This window comes from Macaca nemestrina, chromosome 2 (genome assembly GCF_043159975.1).
Source record: "Macaca nemestrina isolate mMacNem1 chromosome 2, mMacNem.hap1, whole genome shotgun sequence".
NCBI classification, from domain to species: Eukaryota; Metazoa; Chordata; class Mammalia; order Primates; family Cercopithecidae; genus Macaca; species Macaca nemestrina.
In genome coordinates, this window is record NC_092126.1 from 2,985,502 (window position 1) to 2,997,626 (window position 12,125).

The window sequence follows — 12,125 nt, forward strand, 5'->3', positions numbered from 1 at the left end:
GTTGAGGAACAACCATCGTCAGGGTCTTTTTGAGTCTTTTCGGCTGGTGTGATTTCCCGGAGAAGGCTCACTGATCTCGCCTCACAGGTGTGAGGGACTGGTGGGGAGCTAAGCACTGGGTATCTTAGCATATTGTATGTATGTTCATTTAATCCTCTGGCTTCCACGTTTCAGGTGAAGTCAATCCAGAGACACTCTGTTTTAATCCTCCAGAGGATAACTTCGTCATTGTGTTTATGTGTAGAGAGCAGTCAGTCCCCTAGTGGCATGGAGATGGGGGGCGGCGACAATAGGATTGAACTGTCCTGCTTAAACAATCATTCCTCCTATTAATACTTTTGTGAATTGGTGTCATATTCAGTGCTGTGTTCCTTGGAGTGGCTGACCCAAGTTATGCTGTGCTTGTGTACTTAGTTCTCTAATTTGGTGCAAAAACATTAGCATAGAGAGAAAACTTGGGAATGAACCAACCTGGTTTCTGTATATAATATTGACATTCTTTCCTTATATAGTTGCTCATTAGCTAATTCCCATTATCAAACATGTTCTGGTAAAACAAATACTTCTTTCTTAAAATTTCGGAATAATCCTAAACTTACAGGGAAGTTTTTTTTTGAGATGGAGTCTCACTCAATTGCCCAGGCGGTCGTGCAGGGGCATGATCTCGGCTCACTGCAACCTCCACCTCTCAGGTTCAAGCGATTCTCCTGCCTCAGCCTCCCCAGTAGCTAGGATTACAGGTGCCCACCACCACGCCCAGCTAATTTTTGTATTTTTAGTAGAGACGGAGTTTCACCACATTGGCCAGACTGGTCTCGAACTCCTGACCTCAGGTGATCCACCCACCTCAGCCTCCCAAAGTGCTGGGATTACAGGCGTGAGCCACTGCGCCCAGCCCCACAGGGAAGTTCTAAGTACAGAACAAATAACTGTTTCCCCCAAACCTTTTGAGAATAAGTTGCCAGCGTGATGCCACATCACTGCATCATTGCTTTTTTTTTTTTTTGGAGACAGTCTCTCTGTCCTCCCGGATGGAGTGCATTGGTGCAGTCTGAGCTCACTGCAATCTGCACCTTCTGGGTTCAAGTGATTCTCGTGCCTCAGTCTCCCGAGTAGCTGGGATGACAGGCGCACACCACCATGCCTGGCTAATTTTTGTATTTTTAGTAGAGGTGGGGTTTTACCATGTTGGCCAGGCTGGTCTGGAACTCCTGGCCTCAAGTGATCCACCCACATCTGCCTCCACCCGCATCTGCCTCCCAAAGTGTTGGAATTACAGGCTTGAGCCACTGCACCTGTCCTGCATCGTTACTTTCTTTTGTTTATTTTTTGAGACAGAGTCTCACTCTGTTTGCCCAGGCCAACGTGAAGTGGCGTAATCTCAGCTCACTGCAACCTCTGCCTCCTGGGTTCCAGGGATTCTTGTGCCTCAGCCTCCAAAGTAGCTGGGGTTACAGGTGTACACCAACACACCTGGCTAATTTTTTTTGTATTTTTTAGTAGAGCTGGGGTTTCACCATGTTGGCCAGGCTGGTCATAATCCCTGACCTCAAGTGATCCGCCCACCTCAGCCTCCCAGAGTGCTGGGATTACAGGTATGAGCCACTGCACCCGGCCTGCATCATTACTTTAATGAGTACCTCCTACAACCTAGGACATTCTCCTATATAATCACAGTAGAGCCACCAATCAAGAAATAACATCGATACGTGACTACCATTTAATTTCCAAACATCATTCAAGTTTTAGCAATCGTCCTAATGACGTTCTTCATGGCAAAAAGATCTAGTTTACAAGTATAGATAGCATTTAGTTGTTACGTCTCTTTAATCTCTTTCAGTCAGGAGTAGTTCCTCATTCTTACCTTGACCTTCTTAATCTTGATAGTTTCGAAAATTAAAGACTAGTTGTTTTGTAGAATGTCCCTCAATTTGGCAGGAGTGTTACATAAATGATATTGTGTTCTTTTCACTTTATCCTCTCGGGTCACATGATTTTGATTTGTTCCCACTGGTGATGTTAACTTTGATCATTTGATTCAGGGAGTGTCCTGGTGGGTTTCTTTACTGTAGGATTAATCTTTTAAACTTTATAGGTAATAAGTATTTTGTTGAGGAGGTGCTTTGAAATGAACTTTTGGCAGAGAATGGTGTTTAGAAATCAAAATAAGTTTTTGGGTGTGTATACACATATACGTATTTACATCTTTTAAAAATACATTTATTTACATTGAAAACCATTAGTGTGCCTGTTGGTATCTCCAGATTTGATAGGATTCATTCTGGTTTTCTCCTTTTCCATATCAATAATTCCTTTCTCTGTGTTGAGAAATCTGGCTCCCATTTGTCTTTAACATGTTTACTTTTATGTTTGATCCCCCTGTATGTAACCGATATTCTGTATCTGTTGCCACCTGCCCTAACCTTGTCCTCCCAGCTCTGCGTGGGGTGCCCTCTTGCTCCGTCAGACTCTGACACCTCACACTAGGTGGCACTCCTGCTTCGCAGCCTTCCTTTCCCTACTCAGGCTTCAGCTTCCCTTGCTGAGCCGCCTCCCTATGCAGACATGCTCCTTACCCTTCTTGGGATCTGACAGCCTGCGCATGGTTATGCTTCTGTTTTTCATCCAGCTCAATCCTCTCTAGAATACTGTGTACACACTCTTACCTTGCGTGGTCCTATCTAATGGCTGTTCAATAGAGTTTTCAAGAAGGGCAAGACAAGAGCCAAATTGCATTTTTATTGATTCTTTACTAATATACTGGCTTGTTAAGGTTGAAATTTTTTTATTTATTCATTTTTTTTTTTTTTTGGAGACAGACTCTCGATCTGTCGCCCAGGCTGGAGTGCAATGGCGTGACCTCTGCTCACTGTAACCTCTGCCTCCCAGGTACAAGCTATTCTCCTGTCTCAACCTCCCAAGTAACTAGGACTACAGGCATGTGCCACCATGCCTGGCTAATTTTTTTTTGTATTTTTAGTAGAGACAGGGTTTCACCATATTGGCCAGGCTGCTCTCGAACTCCTGACCTTGTGATCCACCCACTTCAGCTTCCCAAAGTGCTGAGATTACAGGCATGAGGTACTGTGCCCTGAAATTTTTTTAAACCAGAAGACTTTTTATAGACCATATCTGTCCTTGTTTAGGATCTAAGTACCACATCTTTGTATTTGGTCATTATGGCCATGTAGTGGGACGGTGGGGAGACAGAGTCTTGCCCTTTTTCCCAGACTGGAATGCAGTGGTGTGATCATAGTTCACTGAAGCCTTGACTTCCTGGGCAAGCAATCCTCCCACCTCAGCCTCCTGAGGGACCACAGGTGTGTCCTACTATGTCTAGCTCATATGTATGTATGTACGTATGTATTTACATACATATGATGGAGTCTCACTCTGTCACCCAGGCTGGAGTGCAGTGTCATTATCTTGGCTCACTGCAACCTCCGCCTCCTGGGTTTAAGTGATTCTCATGCCTCAGCCTCCTAAGTAGCTGAGACCACAGGTGTGCACCTCCAAGCCTAGCTAATTTGTATGTATGTATGTATTTATGTACATATGATGGAGTCTCACTCTGTCACCCAGGCTGGAGTGCAGTGGCATGGCTCACTGCAACAGCCCTTTCCCGGGTTTAAGCAATTCTCATGCCTCAGCCTTCTGAATAGCTGTGACCCACAGGTGTGCGCCACCATGCCTAGCTAATTTGTATGTTTGTATGGTATGTATGTATGTATGTATTTACACTCATATGACAGAGTCTCACTCTGTCACCCAGGTTGGAGTCTCACTCTGTCAGCATGACCTTGGCTTACTACAACCTCCGCTTCCCGGGTTTAAGTGATTCTCATGCCTCAGCCTCCTGAGTAGCTAGGATCACAGGTGTGTGCCACCATGCCCAGCTAATTTTTTTGTATTTGTAGTAGAGACAGGGTTTCACTGTGTTGGCCAGGCTGGTCTTGAACTCCTGGCCTAAAGTGATCCACCCGCCTCAGCCTCCCAAAGTGTTGGGATTACACACGTGAGTCACTGTGCCCAGACATATTATTTTTTATTATTTTTTAGAGACAGGCTCTTGCTCTGTTGCCCAGGCTCATCTTGAACACCTGGACCCAAGTGATCCTCCCGCTTCAGCTCCCTAAAGTGCTTGGATTACAGATGTGAGACACCGCTGTCAGCCAAAAAATTAGCTTTTTGTTAATCAGCTATCTTTTATTTTTTTCCTCTTTTACCTGATATCCCTTGAAGTTTTAAACATTATATGTTCTATATTCGATTCACTCTGTAGTTATAATTATGTAGTTGATCTCTTCTTTAGTATTTATATAAGCTCATACCTTTCCTAGTTACTCACTGTAGTAATTAAAATAACTTGCTTTATCCCTGAGAAGTCTGAAAAAAAAAATGACTAGCTTAAAGTTTATTGAACGCCTTGGAAAAGTGTGGTATAAAACAATAATTTATTTCATTCTTGAGTTTTAATCCTTACCTATTACCTCTGTCTCCACTCTGCATGTTAAACTAGTGTTCCCCTTTCTCTCTGTCTTCATTTTCTGTACATATGTTCATTGTGTCATTTATTATATATAATTTTAAATGTTTACAATGTTTCTCCCCACTAGAATAAAAGTTCACTGGTGGAAGAACCTACTTCTTTTTATCCTTGAATTTCTAGCTAGAATATTGCCTGGCTTATGCCTGTAACAGGCCTTTAATTTATTGATTAGAAGCTTTAGTTTGGAGCATGTAGTGTGCGACAAAGTATTTCAATCTTTTTTTTAAAAAACAAGTAATTCTTAATTCTTTTAGAAGCTGGATAAGAAATCATCTCCATCCACAGGAAGCCTAGATTCTGGAAGTGAGTCAAAAGAGAAATTATTGAAAGGAGAAAGTGCGCTTCAGCGGGTCCAGTGTATCCCTGGCAATGCCAGCTGTTGTGACTGTGGCCTGGCAGATCCACGGTGGGCCAGCATCAACCTGGGCATCACCTTGTGTATCGAGTGCTCCGGAATTCACCGGTGGGTAGGCCTGCCCAGGATTAGAATTTCTTCTTTTGGATAAACATAGATTGAAATGGTCATGTTTCATTTGTTAGCTGCCCTTTTCCACTTCCCTAATTTAATCACCAGTTTGTATCTTTGTACCTTTTAAGAAGTGGTTAAAATCCTGGTTTGTAAAAGCTTTTGAGGACTTTGGTTCATCATTCATTACTAAACGAAGATATGTCCCTATCTGTGTATATTGAGGGCTTTATTAGAGCCTGTGTCACATTAAAAAAGAATTTGCACAAATATGTAAACGGAGACTTGATAGTAATGCGGTCGTCTTTTTTCCACTTAGGAGTCTTGGGGTTCATTTTTCGAAAGTACGATCTTTAACTTTAGACACCTGGGAGCCGGAACTTTTAAAGGTAAAACAACAACAACAAAAAATTTTGCTTTAAAATTTTCATATTTTCACATAAAAGTGAAGATTTTAGAATCTTGGTTTGCAAATGTATGAGTTCTTCATGCTGACAATGTATGCTAGCTAAATTGTATTGAAACATATCTGAGGCTATTTTGGCAAATCTGGTGTTTTCATTGTAAGTTTTAAAAATGGCTGCATTTGGCTGGGCACGGTGGCTCACGCCTGTAATCCCAGCACTTTGGGAGGCCAAGGCGGGTGGATCACAAGGTCAGGAGATTGAGACCATCTTGGCTAACACAGTGAAACCCCATCTCTACTGAAAATACAAAAAATTGGCCAGGTGGGGTGGGCATCTGTAGTCCCAGCTACTCGGGAGGCTGAGGCAGGAGAATGGCGTGAACCCGGGAGGCGGAGCTTGCAGTAAGCCGAGATCGCGCCACTGCACCCCAGCCTGGGCGACAGCGAGACTCCGTCTCAAGAAAAAAAAAAAAAAAAGAAAAAGGCTACATTTGTATATAGCACTCTTAACTCCAGGTTAGTTCACTGTTCTTGTTTTTCCTTGAGACAGGGTCTTCTCGCTCCCTTGTGCAGGCTGTGTAGTGGTGCCATCACAGCTTACTGTAGTCTGGACTTCCTTGGCTCAAAGAATCCTCCTGCTGCAGACCCCCCGAGCAATTGAGACCATAGATTCATGCCACCATGCCCGGCTAATTTTCGTACTTTTTGTAGAGACAGGGTTTCACCATGTTGCCCAGACTGGTCTCGTGCTCCTGGGCTCAAGCAATCCATCTACCTTGGCCTTCCAAAGTGCTGGGACTATAGGTGTGAGTCACTACCCTTGGCCTAGTTCAGATTCTATGCCTTAATTTTAATCTTTTCTGATTAGATTCTTATTAAATATATAAGAGGTCTATTGCTATACTAAACTTCATGATGGATTAGTAAAGCTTTTGACCCCACTGGGTTGTTTTAGCATGGGGTGATTTGCAAATTTACATTTGTCAGGTTAGGAGTCATCATACCAAGTCTTCCTTTTTTCCCTAAGAATTTATATCTATGAAAATGTCATAAATAATTTTAGACCACGACAGGTTTCTGATAAGATTTACAAAATTTGAAATAGTAGTATAATCCTTTTAATTCCTGCCATCTAGTTTACCATATTGTAGAAAATAGATGAGTTTAAGGGTTGGAATATATACTCATTTGCTTCTGTCTGAAAATTGTGGCCGGTGTGGTGGTTCACACCTGTAATCCCAGCACTTTGGGAGGCCAAGGTGGGCAGATCACTTGAGGTCAGGAGTTTGAAACCACCCTCGCCAACATGGTGAAACTCTGTCTCTACTAAAAATACAAAAATTAGCGGGGTTGGTGGCACATGCTTGTAATCCCAGCTACTGGAGTGGCTGAGTCAGGAGAATCACTTGAACCTGGGAGGCGGAGCTTGTAGTGAGCCGAGATCGCACCACTGCACTCCAGCCTGGGTGATACAGCAAGACTCTGTCTCCAAAATAAAAAGAAAGCAGATACTAATTCCCATTCTTTTTAAAATAGAATGTTTTTTATTTTTTTAAAATTCACTCATTTTTATGACAATATTTTTCAAATTTTAATCATAGTATATTGTGAATTTATTTAATGTAAAAAATGTGTGCCTAACTCTTGATAGTTTTTTCCAAGTTTTCTCTCTTTTTTTTTTTTGGAGAGGCAGTCTTGCTGTGTCGCCCAAGCTGGACTGCAGTGGTGCGATCTCTGCTCACTGCAAACTCCGCCTCCCAGGTTCACGCCATTCTCCTGCTTTAGCCTCCTGAGGAGTTGGGACTACAGGCACCCACCACCACGCCTGGCTAATTTTTTGTATTTTTAGTAGGGACGGGGTTTCACAGTGTTAGCCAGGATGGTTTCGATCTCTTGACCTTGTGATCTGCCTGCCTCGGCCTCCCAAAGAGATGGGATTACAGGCGTGAGAGCCATGGTGCCCGGCCTTTTTTTTTTTCTTTTTCTTTTTCCTTTTTTTTTTTTTTGTGACGGCGTCTCACTCTGTCGGCCAGGCTGGAGTGCAGTGGTGCAATCTCAGATCCCTGCAACCTCCACCTCCTGAGTTCGAGCGATTCTTCTGCCTCAGCCTCCCGAGTAATTTTTTTTTTTTTTATGTATTTTTTGTAGAGACAGGGTTTCGCCATGTTGCCAAGGCTGGTCTTGAACTCCTGGCCTTAAGTGATCCACCTGCCTCGGCCTCCCAAAGTGCTGGGATTGCAGGCATGAGCCACCACATCCAACCAATTTTCCCAAATCCGCAGCCAACTTTCTTAGCATCAGTAATTGAAAGATCCTTTCCTTTCCCATCATTTTCTTATTTTTCCTTTGCCTTACATTGAATTTCTTGTAAATAAGGTTGATTTCTGTACTACTAATCTCAGTGATGCCTCGCAGTACCAGTGCAGATTTTAAAGAAGACTTTGTATATAATAATTAGTATCTTTACTTTAAAAATGAAAAATATGCTGTGTAAAACTAGGAGTAATAATTGGTCAAAGAAGGAATTAGCACATTTAAGATTTTTAAGAGGTAGCTGGGCTATGGGACGAGGGGAAAGAAAGTGACAGGGAGAAATAATAGAAACAATAAATGGAAGGCCGGGTGCAGTGGCTCACGACTATAATCCCAGCACTTTGGGAGGCTGAGGCAGGTGGATCACCTGAGGTCTGGAGTTTGAGACCAGCCTGACCAACATGGAGAAACCCCGTCTCTACTAAAAATACAAAATTAGCCAGGCGTGGTGGTGCACGCCTGTAATCCCAGCTATTCTGGAGGCTGAGGCAGGAGAATCACTTAAACTTGGGAGGCGGAGGTTGCGGTGAGCCGAGATCGTACCATTGCACTCCAACCTGGGTAACAAGAGTGAAACTCCATCTCGGAAAAAAAAAAAATTAAAAAAGGAATAAATGGAAATGACAGAAGAGGGATGTCATAGAAGTAATGGAACCTCAAAAGGGCTCATGATTAAGGAAAAGGAGAGAGGCTGGTGTGGTAGGTCATGCCTGTAATCCTAGCACTTTGAGAGGTTGAGGTGGGCAGATCATCCTTGAGGTCAGGAGTTTGAGACCGGCCTGGCCAACATAGCGAAACCTTGTCTCTACTACAAATACAAAAACTAGCTGGGTTTGGTGATGGCCATCTGTAATCCCAGCTACTCGGGAGGTTGAGGCAGAAGAATCACTTGAACCCGGGATGTGGAAGTTGCAGTGGGCCAAGGTCACGCCACTGCACTCCAGCCTGGGTGATGGAATGAGACTCTGTCTCAAAAAAATTAAAATAAAATAAAATAAATAAAATAAAATAAAAATAGGAGAAAAAGGGAAACCATTCTCTTGCCTGTGAGAGTGCTCTTCCCAGACTCTACTCCTGTCGTTGGGTCCAGAGAGCAGTTTAATCCTCTTGTTATCTCATCCCAGGCCTTGCCCACTCCCACATCTCACCTGTCCCAGTACTTTAACCTCTATTCTCTAGATAGTGGTAAAGTCATCTTAATGTCTATTAGTGTCCCTTTTACCTACATATGATTTTTCAGGGAAATGGTTTGGGTGATCTGCTGTTGGTAAAAATGTTTGTTTTTGTGGTCAAGCCTGGAATTGGGCATAACTAGAAGCAATAAGATTAGCCAAGAAGGTAGAGATATAATTTACTAGCGAGGCAAGGAGAGCTTGAACAGAATTAAAGAGGTGAGTAGCAGATGGAAAGGAAAATCTAGAAGAATTTGGAACATATGACTAGGAGTTGTTTGTTATCTGAAGACAGAACCCAACCCAAAAAGAGGTACGTTCAAAAATAATTACCAGAAAGTTGTAAATTTGATAGATTTGCATATTTCTAGGAACTAGACATGAAAACTGAAAAGAATAGATACTTAATTTTTAACTTACCGTCCTAAGACTGGCTAGTACTTACTGTATAGATAATGCTTTGTTGTCATACTTCTTGCCTTACTGTGGACATAGAGATAGATACAATAGCTGTGATATGTGGATAGATAGACATGTAGAGAGAGAGAATGACTCTGGTGGGGTTGATCATCTTCTAGGGGAGGTAGTTTGGTGAAGAACAGCAAAGTGATAATATTACTCTCAGTTCTTGTTTCATTTTGTTTTAACATAAAACTTCTTTGTAGAATAAGCAACTATAGAATATGCAAGGGAATTAGTTAACTGTACTTGCTTAAAGGACTTTTAAATTTTAGCTTATTTTAAGGTCTTTAATGTATAGCTTATTTTTCTTTTTTTTTTTTTTTTGCCAAATAGCTTATGTGTGAGTTGGGGAATGATGTTATAAATCGAGTTTATGAAGCTAATGTGGAAAAAATGGGAATAAAGAAACCACAACCAGGACAAAGGTACTATTTCACTTGTCTGTTTCCCCCTAATTAGGAATATAGCTATGATTTTTATTTCACTGTAGTGATTGATTTATAACATTGAGACAAAGTGTTTAGAAGCAGTCATTGCCACTTCTGTTCAAATGCTGGCTATCTCTTTCTTCAGTATGTTAATTAGATAATTATATTGTATTGAACATATAATCAATGATAGTCTCTAGGGTAGAGAGAGTTTAAAAATTAGGGCTCTACAAGGCTGGGCGTGGTGGCTCACGCCTGTAATCCCAGCACTTTGGGAGGCTGAGGCGGGCGGATCACGAGGTCAGGAGATCGAGACCATCCTGGCTAACATGGTGAAACCCCGTCTCTACTAAAAATGCAAAAGTTAGCCGGGCATGGTGGCGGGCGCCTGTAGTTCCAGGTACTCGGGAGGCTGAGGCAGGAGAATGGCGTGAACCCGGGAGGCGGAGCTTGCAGTGAGCCAAGATCACGCCACTGCACTCCAGCCTGGGCGATAGAGCGAGACTCCATCTCAAAAAAAAAAAAAAAATTAGGGCTCTACATAGGAATGTAGAAACCCTTAACAGTCAGTTAAAGCAGAACTAAGTTCTGTCCACGGCAGCAGCATTCCAAAAGGGGTAATCTATTCATTACTGTCTCTAAGGATCAAGTTTCTGTTCATCTACAGTGGATAATTTTACATTGTTCATACTTAATTTAGCAAAGATTTATTAATCACATAGTTTATGCATGTCATTATAATATCGAAGAACTAAAGATGCGAAGTGTGCCTCCGGAAGGGGAGAGTACTTGATTGCTGTGTTTGAAATTATTCTTCCAATTCTGTATAAGGAGGGCTCATTGAATGCAGTGGCTAAGAGTTGGTACCTGCAAAGCACATGATTTTTGTTGTTGATACTGATTTCATTCTAAGTCTTTATGTATGGCCAATTGTATTTGAAAGTTATTGCTGTCTAAACCAATATCATTTAAATCAGAATCTTAATTATTTGCTAAAACAAGACTGTTATTTCAGACCTTGAAATAGCCTTCTATTTTAACCAAAGACCTAAACTTTTTAAGAGGATATAAGTGGCCGGGCGCGGTGGCTCAAGCCTGTAATCCCAGCACTTTGGGAGGCCGAGACGGGCGGATCACGAGGTCAGGAGATCGAGACCATCCTGGCTAACACGGTGAAACCCCGTCTCTACTAAAGTACAAAAAAAATTAGCCGGGCGAGGTGGCGGGCGCCTGTACTCCCAGCTACTCGGGAGGCTGAGGCAGGAGAATGGCGTGAACCCGGGAGGCGGGGTTTGCAGTGAGCTGAGATCTGGCCACTGCACTCCAGCCTGGGCAACAGAGCTAGACTCCGTCTCAAAAAAAAAAAAAAAAAAAAAAAAGAGGATATAAGTAAAAAGTATAGAACAGATATGGCATTTTATGATGGTATCATAAATTAGAAGTTTATTTCTTCTTAAATTAATAATGCTATATGTTGTTTTAAAGTGGTCTTATGAAAAATTATGGCCATCAGTAGTGCTAGTTCAGTATGTGAAATTATTTCTTTGAGTAAAAATGAAAAAGTTACTTTCTATAAATGTTTAAGTTTTTTTTCTGGTGATGTTTTCTACTCTGCAAAAAGCATGAGGGGAGTATAGAAATGAATAGCACAGAAATTAAGAGAAAGGAAGAGTATCATATTAATATTTGTGATTTTTCAGTTAGGTTATTGTTTATATTTCACTTGAGTGTGAAATCATAGTTCATTAGGTATTTGGAAGGAAAACATAATATATATGTGTATAATGTCACAGATTCAGTTTTAACCAGTATTACATTCAGTGACTTTGTTTGAATATATTCAGTATATAATGGTTTGTTTAGTATTAGCCATGCTAAGAGGTTAAGCACAACATCATGACATTTTTATGTATATCAGACAGGAGAAGGAGGCATATATCAAAGCAAAATATGTGGAGAGGAAATTTGTGGATAAATATTCTATATCATTATCACCTCCTGAGCAGCAAAAAAAGTTTGTCTCTAAGAGTTCTGAAGAAAAGAGACTGAGCATTTCTAAGTTTGGGCCAGGGGACCAAGTCAGAGCATCTGCCCAAAGTTCAGGTATTGCAAACTTTCTTACTGTGTCTATAGCTGTTTTCTTAAGCTCAGATCACTTTTATAATCCCTGAACTAATAGTCATTGTCATATTTTTTAATGTTAAAAACCTGTTCCCTTCTACATATTCTAAGAAAAACTGAATTTCTATGTCTTTAAAATAGTTAACTTTAAACAATGCCATAGTATTTCACCTTTCTAGGTAATACGTATATTCTAAGGAATAAAACT

The 12,125-nt window shown here is 41.5% G+C and overlaps 1 protein-coding gene and 1 long non-coding RNA gene across 11 annotated transcripts in view; one reads left to right on the forward strand and one right to left on the reverse strand.

The window, feature by feature from the left end:
* The window catches only part of LOC105470801 (ArfGAP with coiled-coil, ankyrin repeat and PH domains 2), a 175,644-nt gene that overhangs the window by 146,130 nt on the left and 17,389 nt on the right, over nt 1-12,125 (forward strand). For all 9 annotated transcript variants that reach the window (XR_011619502.1, XM_011723062.2, XM_071090620.1 and 6 more), the window contains 4 exons: nt 4,804-5,012; nt 5,335-5,404; nt 9,702-9,793; nt 11,715-11,899. Coding sequence is in view for 8 of the 9 variants with exons in the window: in XM_011723062.2 (XP_011721364.1) it covers nt 4,804-5,012; nt 5,335-5,404; nt 9,702-9,793; nt 11,715-11,899 (556 nt within the window). In the remaining variant the exon portion in view is untranslated. The remainder of the gene's footprint in view (nt 1-4,803; nt 5,013-5,334; nt 5,405-9,701; nt 9,794-11,714; nt 11,900-12,125) is intronic.
* The window catches only part of LOC112424774 (uncharacterized), a 53,406-nt gene that overhangs the window by 16,398 nt on the left and 24,883 nt on the right, over nt 1-12,125 (reverse strand). The gene's annotated exons all lie outside the window — the stretch shown is intronic.